Below are 16,845 nucleotides of genomic sequence, written 5' to 3' on the forward strand. Positions count from 1 at the left end.
CATAGAATGTTGGTTCTGTGAAGGGACCTTGGAGGTCGTCCAGCCTAACCCTCTCATTTTGCATAAGAGGAAAGTGAGTCCCAGAAGAGTTCAAGGACTTGTCTAAAGTCATCTAAGTGGTGAGTAACAGAGCGGGCATCAATGTAGTTATCACAGAAAATCCGGGGGAAGAATCAGCCTGGGAGATGACAGTGTCTTCTGTAAACTTAACACACTGGGAGAGCCAAGATGCATTAACTGCAGTAAAGATGGGATACTTCTGTTTTCAGACACAAGATCAAAACTTGTTACTTTCAACCTCATGCTGGAGCGTGAAGAAGCTGCTTGACTATTCAAAGATGGAATTCAGCCAAGACCACACATTGGCTCTCTCTGTCTCATTCCTCGGCCTCACTTTGAAGGCCTGTTCTCTATAATCTGGTCTGAACAAAAGCAAAGCTAATTTTTTTTGAAGGTTTCTACATGAGTGTCTAAAACCAAAGAAAACATATCCAAAGGGAGTCTCCCAATAGCTGAGACCTCTGCAGCAGAGCCATTGCTTGGGCCCTGCCTCCCACTCTGCTGCTCAGACCTTTGAGGTCAGCCTTGATTCAATCACTCTCCTAAATTCTCTTCAGAGATACTTTGGAAGAATACTAGCCCACAATCTTCATTAAGCATTATCCTTGTCTCATAGTCCTCTCCCTCCTCCCCCTTAATTTGTAGATGCCTACGCTGCTGATGAAGGTGATGGAACGTGTCTGTCTAGGAGCAAATGGAAAAGTGTGTTCAATAAATATTCAACGGACAGTAATGATGATGATGGTGGTGATAATAATAATAATAATAATAATAAACTACTGCCCTTAGAGATGAAATGGTTCCTATTCGGCCAGAAACATAACTAGGGTGTGGTGATTGGGGTTTTGTACCAGGGCATGAACTCTAGAGAGAACTGACAGCACTTTTAGTTCTTTAGTATATAAACATACTAGAGATCAGCTTCTGCTGAGTAAAAATAATGATCTAAACCAGGAAGATACCAGATAGAAGGATAGGGTGATCTCCTCCCCAGAACCTACCCCACTCCAGCACCCCATGACTATGTGCCTTGGGCTATTTGTCCTAGATATAATTTGTGTTGCTTGTCCCAGAAAAAAACAAACAACCAAACAAAAACCTAGTTATGACTCCAGAGCCAACACAGTCTCTAAAAATAAAATATTATGGGTTGTACAAGTTGGCCGTGTGTAGTAAAAAGAGGTATGTAATGGAACAATTTACTTAAGATAGAATAAAAAATAAAAACAGGAAAATAGCAAATATTCAAAGAGAAGGGAATCCAGTCTGGTCCGGGGCCTTTGATGTTACTGTTGACCCAGCACCCACTATACTGGAGCAGGGCACAGTGGGTGAATAAATGCCCCTCAGAGCACCAGAAAAGGTGATACATCTTAGTGATCTGTTTTCCATTTATGCTGGATCTCCAAGGGTCTGCTGCCACTGCTACCATTTTGGAAGGGGTGAGGACCAATGCAGTAGAGGCAACAGTGCCCCTCTGTAGAGTATAGTCCTTCTTCAGCAAGCATAGGAACAAAACTGAATCTTTGGACATGAGGGATACTGGTGTTTCCCTGGGGAAAGAAAAATCCTAAACGCTGGTAAATTGCAGGGGGCTGTGGATGCTTCCATCTTCCTCCTCCTTCTTTCCCCTCTCTTTTCTACCTTTTTCTTCCTTCTTCTACCTCCTTACAAGACTCTTCTTCCAACCCTTATCTGTGCTGATACTCAGCCTTCTGTGGTCAGAGTCTCTTTTCCCAAATTCTTGTGGGATCCTGGTGGACCTCTGGGGAGAGGCTTCTTATGCTTGTGACAACACAAGATCCAGACTAAGGACACATTGACCTTCAGCGGTCCATCAGCATAATAGCCATCCTCCTTGTCGGTGAGTGTGGCCAGGCTGGGCACAAGAATGGAGGGATTCCGGACAGCAGTTTGCCGGAAGTGTGATTGCCTGGAGGGCAGCCATGGAATAAGTCAGCCAGTAGAGAGAGCCGAGCAAGAAGGCCAAGGTGAGGGATAATGGGAGAGCCCTTGGCATCGAATCTCCCACTGATGGGAAGGGCTGACAAATAATGTTAGCCTACAAGAGCGGCTCAATGGAAGACAGGAGTGGTCTGCCAGGGCCAGCTTTTCAACAGACTGCACTTAAACCATTACTTCATGGAGAGCAAAATGAATTCTCCCCCCCATCCGTCCAGAGAGCATCTGCTTGGTGAGTCCAAGGTTCAGAAGTAAAACCAATGAAGAACTGACAGTTAACTGTTTGCAGCTGGAGATGCCAGATGTCTGATCTCGGCTGCGGGACCAGAGACCCTCTCCTTTCCATTTGGGGAGTGGTATCTGTCAAGAAGGCTGTGACTGACGTAGAACATTGGGTCACAACAGCCGACCCTGGAAGATTGGCAAAGCATTTTACTGACAGTAAACAGTGAACATGGAGCCTCGGGGAGGCTGGACAAAAGCTTACAAATAGGAAGGGCATGAGGCGTGACTGCATTTATTAAGTGACTACTGTGTACCAGGCACCTTGATGAGACCTAGGTTGAAACTTGGGTCTTTCCTAGGTCCAAGTCAAGTATGTCACCACATTATAATTACTTGATATAAGTGTGATGGAATATTGGAGCTGAAGGAGTGAGTTAGTCAGGGGGTGACCAGCTAGGCAGCTAGGTAGGGGAGAGCATCCAGTGCTGGACTTGGAGTGAAGAAGAGCCAAGGGTGAATTCGGCCATCGCTGCCAGGTGTCTAACCTTGGGCAAGTCCTTTTCTTTCTGACTCAGTTTTTCTCATCTGTAAATCAGGGATAAAAAGAGCACCCACTTTGTTGGGAGGGTCAAATGAGATGACATCTGTGAAACACTTGCCAACCTTAACCCCCTATAAATGAAATGATTATAATTTATATTTATTTATCATAGGGGCTTAGAACTAGAATTGCAGGGGCATTGGAAGCCTCTGGTCCTAAGCTGTCCTTCAAGGTCACAGGGGCAGGAGTGATGGTTGGGTCCCAGAGAGGAAGTGTGGCTTATCAGAGGATCCCAGGCCAGGCTGGGCCAGCCCCCCTTCCTTCTGGGGTTCTCCAGCTGCAAATCATCTCCTGTCTACCCTGACCACAGCTTGTTTGTACATGTTTGTCTCCTTTTATCCACCGTTAGGTTGTAAGCTCATTGAGGGCAGGCACTGTCTTTTCCCTTTTGGGGTATTCCCAGCACATAGTAGGCACTCAATCAGTGTTTATTGATTTAAACATTAAGCAAATAAACATTGATCGATTGAAAAATCAGTGTCAACAGGCAATCACAACGTCACGTGACTTTTGTGAAACCCAGGTTTAGGACCGGGAAAGCAGCAGAGGCCGAGACACGTGACTCCTCAGCCAGGCAAGGGCCCCGAAACCTCATCTCCACGGCAGCTGCGGCGCCTCCGCCGGGCTCCAGGGGGCGCTGTGGCGCAGCGTCGCCCCTCCTCCGCTCCGGCACGGGAAGGCTCTCCTCTGGACGCTCCGGATCACGTGAGCGGCTTCGTCACGTGACCGGCCCCGACCAGAGCGATGGGTCATGTGACGGGAGATGACAGCGGCAGTGGCAGCGCCGGCGGCGGCGGCGGCACCATGGCAGAGGACGGCGACGGGGAGCGCGCTCTGCTGGAGGCCGAGCCCGAGCTCCCGGAGCCGGGGCATGGAGCCGAGGCCAGGTCCGGAGCCGGGGCCTCCCTGCTGGCCGCGCTCTGCGACCCGGCCCGCCTGGCGCACCGGCTGCTGGCGCTGGTGCTCATGTGCTTCCTGGGCTTCGGTGAGTGGGCCGGGCCGGGCCGGGCGGGACCGGGGGAAACGGGAGGCGGGGGGGCCGAGGCCGGGGCCCTTCCCCTCCTCCTCCTCCCTGCCTGCCCGCCCAGGAACCCCCGCGGCCGGCCCCCCAAACTGACCAAGGCCGGCCTGTCCCGGGCCAGTTTTGTGTCTTGTCGCCCCGACCCCTTGGCCTCCTTGTCCTCCCTTCCCTCCTCCCTCTGCCCTCCGCTCCCCTTTTCCTCCCTCCCTTCTCCCTGGGGCTTGGCATCACGGTTTGGGGCCAGAGACTCGCCAAGAGGAGGCCGGTGTCCGGTCCCCGAGGGGTCGGGCCGGGGAAGGTGGGCGTGCGGATGGAGAAGGGTTTGGGGGTCTCCCGGCAGGGGAAGCCCCGAATGCTCAGAGCAGGGACTGTCATGCTCTCTTGACACGGAGAGGGGGCCTGGGTCGGAACCTGGGGGCACCCGCCCAGGGTGGGCGTGGGTGATTCCGCCTGGGGGTCTGGAGTGAGATGGCCAAGGGGGGGCAGTCTCACTGGCCCTTCGTCTCCTCTACTCCCCGCCGGCCACGCCTGGGGGCTTCAGGTCAACATCAGCCCCTCTGCCTGCCCGTCCTATCTCCGGCCTCCTCCGGGACAAAGACCCTTCCTCAGTGGGGGTCCAGGCTCTGGTCCGCGGAGCCCTGGAGCCCCCCCCCAGACCCCGCTGAGCTTTGGTTCTTTGCAGGCAGCTACTTCTGCTACGACAACCCGGCCGCTCTGCAGACCCAGATTCAGGGGGTAAGCGTCCTGCGCCCCTCTGCCTCCCCCTCCTTTCCGTCTGCCCCGAAGCCCGGGGGGCTCCTGACGCTCGGACTGTCCCCCCTTGAGAAGGGCCCCGAGGCTGCCCTGGAGCCCCGGAGAACCGAGGGTAACTCTAGAGAGGGGAAGGGATCGTCTTTATCCCCCAAGGAATACGAGCGTCAGAATCCAACCACGGGCCCCCTCTTAATTTCATCTGTTTGTGGAGGGGGGAGGGGTGGGCAGGCTTTCTCTCCGATTAACCGTGAGGCTTTGACTGGAGTGCCTTTGGGTAGAAACACCTTATCTGGATCAATACAAGGGGGTCAGGGAATTGAGAGCCGATGGAGGGTCCCAGACGTCATATTTGTATTGTCTCTACCAGAGAGAGAGAGAGAGAGAGAGAGAGAGAAACAGAGAGGTAGAGAGACAGAGACAGAGAGAAAGGAGAGAAGAGGAGAGAGATAGGAGGAGAGAATAGGAGAGGAGAGGAGAGGAAGAGAGACAGAGAGAGAGAGAAAGGAGAGTAGAAGAGATGAGAGAGAAGAAGAGAGACAGAGAAAGGAGAGAAGAGAGAGGAAGAGAGAGAAACAGAAATAGAGACAGAGAGAGAGAAATGAGAGAAGAGAAGAGAGATAGGAGGAGAGAATAGGAGAGGAGAGGAAGAGAGACAGAGAGAGAGAGAGAGAAAGGAGAGTAGAAGAGATGAGAGAGAAGAAGAGAGAGACAGAGAAAGGAGAGAAGAGAGAGAAACAGAAATAGAGACAGAGAGAGAGAAAGGAGAGAAGAGGAGAGGAGGGAGAGAGACACTGCCCATATTTATCAACATATTCAAATCCATGCGTGACTCATGCATTAGCCACATGTAGGGCCCTTCACTCTTCAGGTGAGACTCACTAGGCACTATTTAGGATCATAAAATTTATATTTGAATGGGTCCAGACCATCTTACCAGAGAATCTGATTTCAAGATGAGGATACTTGAGGCCCAGAGAACTTAGTGACTGAATTGAAATTTGAAGCCAGCCCCTGGGACTTCTGACAGGTGTTCTTTTCTCTTGACCACATTTGATCTGGAGAACTTCAAGAGTGGTGGTGGGGTGCTTTAAGGTTTGTAAAGAGCTTTATTTTATATATATATATATCTGTATATACATATGTAGATAGATGTATATATTATAGATATATTTATACACACACACACACACACAGATCTCCCGCATATCACAACTTTCTCCATCACAGTTTTGCTATATCATGGGTTGGCATAAGAAATTAAATGAGAATTTGGGGGGAGTTTTTTGTGGAACCTTCTGATAACACACAAAAGCCAGCCGAAGACATAGGAAAGGTTTAGAAATTCAGCAGTGCACAAATATGCGTGTATGGTGTTGCATGCTATCAACATCTCTTATCTTTTATTTCTCTTCTTTGCATTTTCCCATCCAGGATATGCATGTGAACACGGCAACCTTCATGCTTTTATACTCCTGGTACTCTTGGCCCAATGTGATTCTGTGTTTCTTTGGTGGCTTTTTGATAGATCGTGTGTTTGGAATCCGGTAAGCCTGCAGTGATGGCGCACCTCCTGAAGGGGCGAAGATACTGTAACAGTTGTGATTGACCAGTTCAGGCTTTTCAGGGCCATATTCAGAACTGGTCGGTTATGGTTTCATTGTATTTCTCCAGAGGGGTTTTGAGTCTTTACTGTTCATATCCTCGAGTAGTTTAAGGTGAATTAATGCTCAGTTTTATTCCTGCAGAAGACATTGCTGCTGAGGAATTAACCTTACTCACTTAGTCAACAGATTATGCAATACATGCTCTGTCTAGGGAGATGGATGTCTTTTTCCTTTATATATTTGCTTTTTGTTGGGTAGTTATCATCACACATCTACCAGAAGATGAACAAGGGAAGGAAAGAGCATGACATTCCGATCAGCCAGCTTTGCCAAGTTGTAGATTTGGCAGTTGGTTCTACTTCCCAGAATTTTTCTTCATTTCTATTTTTGCATTTCATTTATCTCGATGAAGAAGCCAGATAAACCAGCACTGGTTGTAGATTAGAGGCAGAGGTCAGTGTAACCTGACATTTCTGTGTCAGTAAAGGTTGTGTGACTGTTGGAAGGCTTGGGGGTTACTTATTAAACAAGCCTACCACTGTAATTTCTGCACATACATTGCTGTTAGTGTGGTACTGGTCAATGGAAATTAAATTAAAATGTACCATTCCTAAATCCTTCAATGGACTTTTTTGAAATTTCATCCCCAAATTTTCTTTAAGAAGTTAGCATGAATTAAATAAAAATTTGTCGTTCCTAAATCCTTCAGAATTTTTTTGAGAAATTTTGGCTTCCACAGAACAGTCTGCCTCAATGTTAAAATAACTAGTGTTTGTGTTTCTTCCAGTGAGTGCAGAGCTTGTTGGTAGTGAAAATTGACCTGAGTTTTATAGAAGTCTTGCTTATTGGATTATAGTAATTTGTTCTCAATTCTTTCTTTCTAGGTGGGGTTCCATTATTTTTAGCTTCATTGTTTGTATTGGACAGGTAAGGAGAACTTGGCAAGGCTCTAGAATTCCTCCCTGAATCAATGAATTTAAAAAATGTCCTGAATACTTATACACCCAGCCAGAGCTGTGGATACAGTCTGTTTGTTAGGTGGTTTCTCTAAGTCATGTAGACATCAAATCTGCCTTTGGTTTGAGGAGAGTTGGTCTGATATTTTGATATTTTATTATCATACTAGATTTCATCAGGTCAGCAGGGCCTGGTTGGGGGCTGGGCTGGGAATAAAGAAGATGAGAGGTCACTGTTTGCCTTTGCCACAGCTTTGAGTCCGGCAGGTCACTTGGACTCTCTGTCTCATGTAGTTCCCGGGGATTTACCTGCTAAGATGGTTGTGATAGACGCTCCTGTTCCTATAGATGTTGGGGCATTCATGCTGGGGGCTTCAGGGGAGCATCTGTACTTGTTCATGGATGGCTAAAGTATTTTTGTATTACAGGTCATTTTTGCCCTGGGTGCAATAGTTAATGCTTTTTGGCTGATGCAGCTGGGCAGATTTGTTTTTGGGTAAGTTTGACACCATTTCACTTATTCCTTAGTGGCTCATTACAATTTTTTTTTTTTTAGTGAGGCAATTGGGGGTTAAGTGACTTGCCTAGGGTCACACAGCTAGTAAGTGTTAAGTGTCTGAGGCCGGATTTGAACTCAGGTACTCCTGACTCCAGGGCCGGTGCTCTATCCACTGCACCACCTAGCTGCCCCAGCTCATTACAATTTACTGCTGTCAGTTTATTGAAAAATTTCCCTTTTTATATTTGTCAGTTTTTCCTTCGATAGAATTATAGAAAGCACATGAAACCTAGTCACTCTTACTGAAGACTTAGAAGGAAACACAGAACCTGTAATCCCCCGCCCCCCCACCCCTTTTATTCTTTTTTGTTTGTTTGTTTTTTGTTTTTTGTGGGGCAATGAGGGTTAAGTGACTTGCCCAGGGTCACACAGCTAGCAAGTGTCAAGTATCTGAGGCCAGGTTTGAACTCAGGTCCTCCTGAATCCAGGGCCAGTGCTCTATCCACTTCGCCACCTAGCTGCCCCCACCCCTTTTATTCTTAAAGAATGGGGAGAGGGCAGCTAGGTGTCACAGTGGATAAAGCAGCAGTCCTGGATTCAGGAGGACCTGAGTTCAAATCCAGCCTCAGACACTTGATACTTGCTAGCTGTGTGACCCTGGGCAAGTCACTTAACCCTCATTGCCTGGCCACCCCCCCAAAAAAAAAAAAAAGAATAGGGGAAATATTGATGTGTCTACTCATTGTCTGGGGTGTGAACATAAAGAAAATCCTCGTAGTGCCTCCCCCCAGCCCTGGTTGCAGTCAGCCATCTTTTCCTGCTCGACATTTCACTGGACCGTCAGGAGGCAGGAAGCCACTAAGCCTCCTGTGAAAACCCAAGCCATTTGGTGTAGGATCTCCTTTCTCCTACAGGGATACTTGGGGAAGGGAGGGGCTGGCATTCCAAGAGCATTGGAGGCAGAAGTCGAGTTTGCCGGTGTGTTCCTCGCCCTGGCAAAGAGGGAGGGAGGTGGGCTACAGTTCCATGAGGCACCTACTGTGTGCAAAGCCCTGTTCAGGGCGCCGGAGATCCTCGGGAGCTTATACTTGGCTGCAGACGTGCCATGTGCCCACATGTAGAGAAGAAGATTTTGCCATGTGGGAATGCTCTTCCCCATTGCACTGTCTTGTCTGTGGCTGGGGCACAGAGAGGGACCAGCCCAGGGCCATGGAGCTAGTGGCTGAGGAGTGGGATGTAGACTCGGGTCTTCCTGAATCCCAGCACCACACTCCGACATGCTCAACATGCTCGGCTGCTTTTCTGCAACACGTGCACAGAGGAGAGAATACAGAAGGAATTGGGGACAATTCGTGGTACCAGGTGGAGGGAGCCTTAGGAAAGGCTTCCCATGGGCTCAAGCACAGAGTTCAGGGGGTCCTGAGTCGATCTGTAGCTGATTGAACTAGAATGTGTCATGGTGGAGGGTGGGCTGTAGAATGGAATTAGGGAAGGGTGGGGAGGGCAGCCTCGGGCCTTTCCGTGGCCTGGCTGGGCCAGCTGCACAGAGGAGACAGATGGTAAGTGACTAAAGAACAATTCTAAGACATCAGGTGGGGGAGTGAGAGAAGAGTGAGGGAAGGTGGGGGGAAGAAATTTACAGTGAATCATAATTCATCGTGAGGAGGACGTTAGGAAGGGCTTTTTGAGATGTTGTCTCTCGTTGGATGAGACTCCAGAGGTCGTTTAATTCCACCTCATTTCACAGATGAGGGAATGGAGGCCCAGCGATGAGAAGTGACCTGCTTGAGGTAACACAGGCAGGGAGAACATTTGGTTGGATTCAGAAATGCTAGGATAAAGGAGGACACCTTAAGGGTCCCCTACTTTTTTGTGATGAGGAGCCAATCTCTTCTTCCCCAAAGCTGTAGAATTTGGGGAGAGAGCAGGCTCCCTGACGTGGAAGGCTTGCTGATGAACCCCAGGATGGAGGAATGTATAGTTTGGCAGGATGCACTCACCTTGGGCCACATTCGTTACTGGCATCTCAGATACTGAAGAGGCCTTGTGTTGGAGGGATCGAGATGAGATCCACCATTGGAGCGATGTTGCAGGAAGGACCAATTCTCCTCTGAACAGATCATCAGGAATATTACCAGTGTCTGCTGGCCAGGGCATGTGGGATTTCTCAGGCTAACTTGTGGAGGTTCAGGAGCCAGCAGTCCATTAGGGGAGACCAAACCGTGCCCACGAAGGCCCCTACGCTTGGTCTAGGAACAAGAGAGAGAACAGGGGACAAGAAAAGGAGGGAAATGGGGAGAAAGGGCCGCCAGAGATTGGCAGCGAGGACCAGTGAAGGTGACTGAGTGAGGTGTCTGAGTGAGGCCTGTCTGTTGAGATGATTGCTTTGGCAGGAATCCTGGAATGTGTGCATTGCAAAAGTCCAAATGACCATCCCTAGCAAGAACACTTCAAAGCTGCAAGGACAGGCAAAGCACTCCCTTTGTGTTGCCGCGGTCGCCCCTCTGGGGTCGATCCTTTCTCCTGGCCTGGTCCTTGAGGGACAGATACACAGGCTCCTAGACTCTGCCTTAAGAGCCCAGGGTTGTCTCCGTGATGAATGCTTTGGTGGAGGAGGGCTCAGAGACCCTTTGAGTTGGGAGGGGCCAGGGGACAGAAGTGAGAGATGGGAGAGAGGAAGAAGCTAACCAAAGGCCAGGGCGTGACCTTGGGCTCTTCTGGGAGTCAAGTGGAGATGAGTCACCAGAGGGGAGTAACCTGAGCATGCGGCTAAGCTTCCATTCTCCCGCATTGCTGTTCTCATCAGTGTCCGAGGCCTGGCCAGCCTTCTTTGTCACTGCTTCTGGTTTTGGCCCTCACTATTCTTCGTTACCCCCTAGACTATCCCAGTGGCTTCCTGAGGGTTCTGTTTCCAGGCTCTCACACCTGCCAAAGTAATCTTCCCAGTTCACAAATCTCATCACTTTTCTTTTCTTTTTTTTTTTTTTTTTTTGCAATTGGGGTTAAGTGACTTGCCCAGGGTCACACAGCTAGTAAGTGTTAAGTGTCTGAGGCCAGATTTGAACTCAGGTACTCCTGAATCCAGGGCTGGTGCTCTATCCACTGTGCCATCTAGCTGCCCCATCTCATCACTTTTCTGCTGAAGAATCATCATTAGGTCCCTCTTGCTCATCAAAAGACACACACATTCCTCAGCCTGGCTTTTATTAATGATTCCCTACAACAGAGCTGTTGAACTGGGCCAGTAAAACTCCCCCAGGCAGGACTAGGTGAAAGTGTAATTGGGAAATGTTGAACAAAGTAAATAAAATGACAGCACAGCATAAGCAATGTTCACTTGGGGTTTTCTGAGCAGATACGTGCCCCTCTGCAGTGTCAGTTTGAGTTGGACCCCACTGCTGCCAGCCTGCACAATGCCCTGATCTGTTCCCTGATCTGGTTTCCTTCCTTCTTGTCTCTGCTCTTACTGTCAGCCCTACTCAAAATCATCTTCTGTTACATCTCTGCCTTTTGGAAATCTTTCTCCTCTAAGAATTCTTCCTTGAGATCAACCCTATCCCGTCTTCCTCCTCAAATTACTCCTACGCCCATCAGAACGTTTCTAATGCGCTTAAGTTGTGCTTCGTGACCAGTGTAAGTGTACACCCAGCTTATCCTCCCCCTGCCCCATTCATTGCTATTCCCCATACTTTACCAGATACATTGTGCATAGTTGGCATGTAACAAATGTTGTATTGAATGATTGACTTGCGTTTTCTCTTTTTAGGATCGGTGGGGAGTCCTTAGCAGTTGCACAAAATACCTATGCTGTGAGTTGGTTTAAGGGCAAAGAATTAAACCTGGTATTTGGACTCCAACTTAGCATGGCTAGAATTGTGAGTAGGACACCCTGCTTCTGACCTGTTAAATGTTTCAATGACAGTGTTTCACACACTTTTTGGTTTGACTGCACTCAAGTCGACTAGATAATAAAGAAGTGGTTTTATTGTCTTGTATCCTTATTCGGGTTTTAGAGCCAACTCTGTATGTGTGTGTGCATGTATGTGCGTGTGTGTGTTTTCATAAGTACATTTAAAAAATAAATGTTTTGGTTTTTATTGTTATACACATAAGCATACATTGAGCTTATGTTTTTGTAGAAATTCTGTGGTATTTTGATAGTTACTTGCTGTAAGTGTTTAACCATTTTTCAAACATAGAAAACGTTGTACAATCTCAAACTGTGTAGTGAGCTCTGTGGGTGTCAGAAGGACCTTCTGGGTCATCTTGCCTGATACAGGAATTCCCCTTGATGACATTTCTGACTTGATTAGCCAATCCTTGTTGGACGAGAAGTTCCCTATTTTTGAGGTAATTTATTCAAGTTTTTTATTTAAACAGTGATTATTAGAACAGGTTCTTCCTTGTCTAGAACCAGAATGACTTGCGGTTTTTACCCTTTCGGCCTGGCTTCAGCGAGCTCCAGGCCCATCGGATATTGGGTCATTCCTGTAGGTCTCTTTTCAAGGCCTCATTTCTCAGAATTGTTCTGGGATGTCATGACTTCCAGACCTTTGAGCCTTTTTGCATTTGCTTTTGTCTCTCAGTATTTCTCTTCCTTATAGTGCTCAGTACCGATGCTCTTCTGCTAACTGTCTCTGGCCAGCTCAGCTTATGGGGCACTAGTCTGGAGAACCAGAGGCTCTTTGGGCAGCTGAGTCCTGCTTCTCCCATCAGGTCAGCCAGGTGTGCCTTACCCTGTGGTTTTATACTTGTATTAGAAAATGTCGCTGTTGGACTTTTCTTTAATTTGTTCCTCAGTAAAAGCAGTAATTGGAGAAAGATGACCCCAAAGCCCATAAAGAATTAAATAAAATGACTGAGCCTCCCAGTGGAGGGGCAGGAAACTTGTCAACTTAATCCCCCCCCCCCCCCCCCGGGCAGTGAGGGTTAAGTGACTTGCCCAGGGTCACACAGCTAGTAAGTGTCAAGTGTCTGAGGCCAGATTTGAACTCAGGTCCTCCTGAATCCAGGGCCGATACTTTATCCACTGTGCCACCTGGCAAAGATGGAAGATGAAAGCAAGGGCGGGTGATGGAGGACACGTTTTACAAAAGTAGTTGCTGTCCTCTAATCTTGGAACAAGCAAGAAAGCTCTAAGCAAAGGGCATTGGCCAGCTTCCTAGGGCTCAGACCGCTGCCCGTGTGGGCCACAGGCCCACAGGAGGATTTGAGAGGAGAGCGTCTGGAGAAGGCAGAGCTGCTTATCTCTTACTTCACTTCTGTTTGCTTTGCCAAGGAGGATGGCTCTTGGATCAGAAGGGGGGAAATAAATGACTCAGGGAGTGGAAACTCAGGCTAAGTGAGGTGATGAGGAGAGAGGCCTGGCTGACTCTTGATGAGTTGACGTCACCGGTCCCAGGCGGGCTCTGTTCTGGAACCTGGAGGTGACTGCAGAGCCACAGTCGGGAATTGTTGAAGATGGTGGGGAGGGGGGGTGGGAGGAATGCTGCAGGATTCGAGATGTGCAGGGGTCACCTTGATTTACAACAAAGAGGAAATGGAGTTGGCGACCATGGTTCAGGAAGGGTGTGGCTAAGTCACCAGCTTCCAGGGAGGGCAGCGGGATAGAAATAATGATGGGGGGAAGTACTTAAGGGACCAGGGAGGGGAGCCTGGAGGAGGGCCCGGCCCCTCAGGGCGCTGCACAGAGTCCGACTAAAGGCTGATGTGAACGAAGATGAGTGACCAGCAGTGGCCTGTGCCTCAGATTCCCTCACTGGATGACCACTTAGGGACCGTCTTGTGAAGGATCCTTCCTCGTTCAACTCGGTCCCTGTGATTTTGGGGCTGAAGTTTCCTCTTCTGCTCTTAGAGAAATTGTTCCCATGAACCCTAGACTAGGAGCTGGCAGAGATGTTGGAGGTCCCTGTGGTCCTATCACCTCCTTTGGATGTGAAAACCCCGGCCTACAGAGTTCACACAGGCAGTGAGTGGCCTGGGATTCGAATTCTGCTCCCTGGCCTTTCTGCCTTTCATTTTAGGCCCGAGTCCCAGGCCACACCCAGCTTTGGTGGTAGGTTTGAGGGCAGGTTAATTTGTCTTTAATTATTGGCACCTTGTGCATCATGCTTATCTTTATCCATAGTTTTGTAATTGTCTGGACCTTTTCTGCTTTTCCTTAAGGTTTAATTTAAGGCCCCCTTGTTTGGGCTGATAATTTTCTTCCCAATCATGAGCTTCCTCATTGTTCTAGAAAAAGCAGAAACAAAACTAAATTCCTTCTTGCAGCATGAACAGTGTCTGAGAAGCCGCCTCATGGGCCTGCAGGAAGCTCCCCTGAGCCTTTCTTTGGGCGTTGTGGCCTCCAGCCCGAGGAGGAGCCTGGAGGAGGGCTGGAGCTGGAAGAGAAATCACAGAGAAGAGCCGAGATTTTACAGATGAGGAAACGGGCCCAGAGAAGCCCGGAGTTGGAAAGACCACGAGGAACCACAAGTAGGGAAGCCCTGGGCAGGTACCACGGCGATCACACACACAGTGGAGGCGTCTGCTTGGCTGTGTCTACCATTCCTTCCTGAGTCTGCCTCGGTCTCCTTATTTCAGTAGAAATGGGCCTTGAGTCTGCAGTCTTGGCAGACTCTGTCACATCGTTTCTGTGCCAGCCTGGAAGGGGGCACGTCCTAGATTTAAGTCAGCATCTCTGCCAAGAAAACCCCAAACAGGGCATGAAGAGTCGGACAGGACTGAAATGACTGAAGAGTAACAGCAGCCGGCCGCAGCAACAACAACAAACAACAAGGCTTTCTGTTCTCTCCAGCAGGGACGCTCCAAATAGTGTCTTTCTGTGGTTAGGAACAAGGTAGTGCATGTATGTGTGCGTGTGCAGACAGGTACGTGTGTTTGTCCATGTGTGTATATGTACAGTATAGCACGCACATGTGTCCCTATATGTGCATGTATACACGCGTGCACACACACACGTGTACATGCTTTTTGGAGGGAGGTAAATTCTTGTTGGTATCTCAGTGCTCCCTCTCTGTAGAGAACCTCTTTCTTTGTCTGTCTCTGATCTTGCAGGGCAGAGGTGGCTACACTTGCCCGAAATATTTAGTAAAATACGTAAGACAGAATTCACCTTTTAAAACTCCATGGAGTCAGGAGGACCTGAGTTCAAATCCGGCCTCAGACACTTAACACTTACTGGCTGTGTGACCCTGGGCAAGTCACTTAACCCCAATTGCCTCACCAAAAAAACCAAAACAACAAAAAACAAAAAACTCCATGGCCAGCAGCCTGGCCGGGGTCCTTGGGCAGGGTCTGGTGACCTTTCTCTCCCCCATTTGGTCCTTTTGTTCTTCGGCCCTGTTCCTATGTTACTTCTCCGTCCTGCCCAGCCCTCTCCAGAGTCCTAGCCATGGCATTCCCAGGAGCCTCTGGCTTTGTCTTCTGCCAGAGAGCCCGTTTGGCAGCTGCCCCAGGCGTGAGCCCCAAACGACTGTCTGTGGCGACAGTTTTCTCAGTCAGTGTCTGTGCCCCTAAGGTGCCTTATAGATTCCTCTTCAGAAAACTCAAGGAAACCCCTCGCCCTTTGCCAAACGTGTGTCTCGTAGGTGCTGGTTACTTGGAGGCTCTTGAGAATTGTGTCCTTCATTTAGCCATCCTGGCTAGTCCGAATTATTTTGTGTGTGTCTGAAGACATGGTTATCTTTTTAAAAATTAAAATGTTTATTAATTATTTTTATCATAAAAGTATTTTATTATTTTCCAGTTACATGTAAAGATACTTTTCAACATTTGTTTTCATAAGATTTTTAGTTCCAAATTTTTCTCCCTCCCTCCCTTTCCCCCTCCCCAAGACAGAAAGCAATCTGATAAAGGTTATAAATGTACCATCACATTAAACATATTTCTGCATATTTCTGCATTAGTCATGTTGTGAAAGAAGAATCAGAACACAAGGGATAATCAAAAATAAAAAAGACAAAAACAAAAGTAGAAACCGTATGCTTCAATCTGCATTCAGAATCCACAGTTCTTTTTTCTGGATGTGGAGAACATTTTCTATAATGAGTTCTTTAGAATTGTCTCGGATCATTGCACTGCTGAGAAGAGCCAAGTCTGTCACAGCTGATCATCACACAGTGTTGCTGTTATTGTGTACAATGTTCTCCTGGTTCTGCTCCCTTTACTCGGCATCAGTCCACTTAAGTCTTTCCAGGTTTTTCTGAAATCTGCCTGCTCATTGTTTCTTACAGCACAATAGTATTCCATCTCATTCGTATGCCACAACTTGTTTAGCCATTCCCCAATGTCTGGGCATTCCCTCCATTTCCAATTCTTTGCCACCACAAGGAGAGCTGCTACGAATATTTTTGTACATGTGGGTGACATGGTTATCTTTAATGATTGGTAATGTGTAGTATGATATGTGGACAAATGGTAGGAGAGGTTTTATGTGGTCTGATGTGGTGGTGGCTGAGGCTGGGGGATTGCTCTACTTGAGAGTTCTGAGCTGGAATGGGCCAGGCCAACTGGGTGTCTGTGCCAAGCTTTGACATTAAGATGTATGGTGGGCCCCTGGGAGAGGGTGGAATGGGCACGGCTGGGACCTGTGAGTCAAGGAGAGAGGGCGACCCATTCTATAAAAAAAAGAAGGGGGCTTTTGTGTTCTCAAAATTCATTTTGACACCTGTGAGCTGACTTAGATTACAGGCTCCTGGAATGCATTCCTTTCCATAGGGGGATTCATGGCCTGGGGTTGAAATGGAGAGAGAATGGCTGTGTTTTTGTCCTTGGGAAGCTTTCAGTCTCAGCCAGTTTTATTTAGAGAGGATTTTTATAAGGAGAAAGAATCTGTCAGTTATAGTGCATATGCATCCCATGGGCATCCATAAACACTTGGTGGTGGTCTCAGGGTTGTCATGATTTAAATTTACTTTTTTTTTCCCCCATCCTGATGAGTAAGTGACGTTTTTTAATAGGGTGGCTTCCTCAGGACTTTCATTCGTTCAGAAACAATGGCCCTAGAAAGTCTAGTTTTCAGTCAGAATTATTTTGGTAACCGCAGAGAAGCAGTGGCCATTATCATGGGGCTTCTCCTGTGGATGCAGACAGACTGCTGGTTATGCCAAGTCCCCGGAGGTCCCTCTTAGCCCGGAGAGGAGGGATTGGTGCTGTTCTTCTCT

At 48.2% G+C, this 16,845-nt stretch overlaps 1 protein-coding gene across 3 annotated transcripts in view; it reads left to right on the plus strand.

The window, feature by feature from the left end:
* Nucleotides 1-3,607: 3,607 nt before the first annotated feature.
* MFSD1 (major facilitator superfamily domain containing 1) overlaps nucleotides 3,608-16,845 on the plus strand; it is a 29,330-nt gene continuing 16,092 nt past the window's right edge. For 2 of the 3 annotated variants that reach the window (XM_043995396.1, XM_043995397.1), the window contains exons 1-6: nucleotides 3,608-3,833; nucleotides 4,552-4,604; nucleotides 6,054-6,166; nucleotides 7,111-7,153; nucleotides 7,611-7,678; nucleotides 11,448-11,556. In XM_043995396.1, coding sequence (XP_043851331.1) covers nucleotides 3,653-3,833; nucleotides 4,552-4,604; nucleotides 6,054-6,166; nucleotides 7,111-7,153; nucleotides 7,611-7,678; nucleotides 11,448-11,556 — 567 coding nt within the window. In that variant the 5' untranslated portion in view covers nucleotides 3,608-3,652. Of the gene's footprint in view, nucleotides 3,834-4,551; nucleotides 4,605-5,358; nucleotides 5,715-6,053; nucleotides 6,167-7,110; nucleotides 7,154-7,610; nucleotides 7,679-11,447; nucleotides 11,557-16,845 lie in introns of those variants that run through there. The other variant, XM_043995398.1, reaches the window with a different exon arrangement.

Source organism: Dromiciops gliroides, chromosome 3 (genome assembly GCF_019393635.1).
Source record: "Dromiciops gliroides isolate mDroGli1 chromosome 3, mDroGli1.pri, whole genome shotgun sequence".
NCBI classification, from domain to species: Eukaryota; Metazoa; Chordata; class Mammalia; order Microbiotheria; family Microbiotheriidae; genus Dromiciops; species Dromiciops gliroides.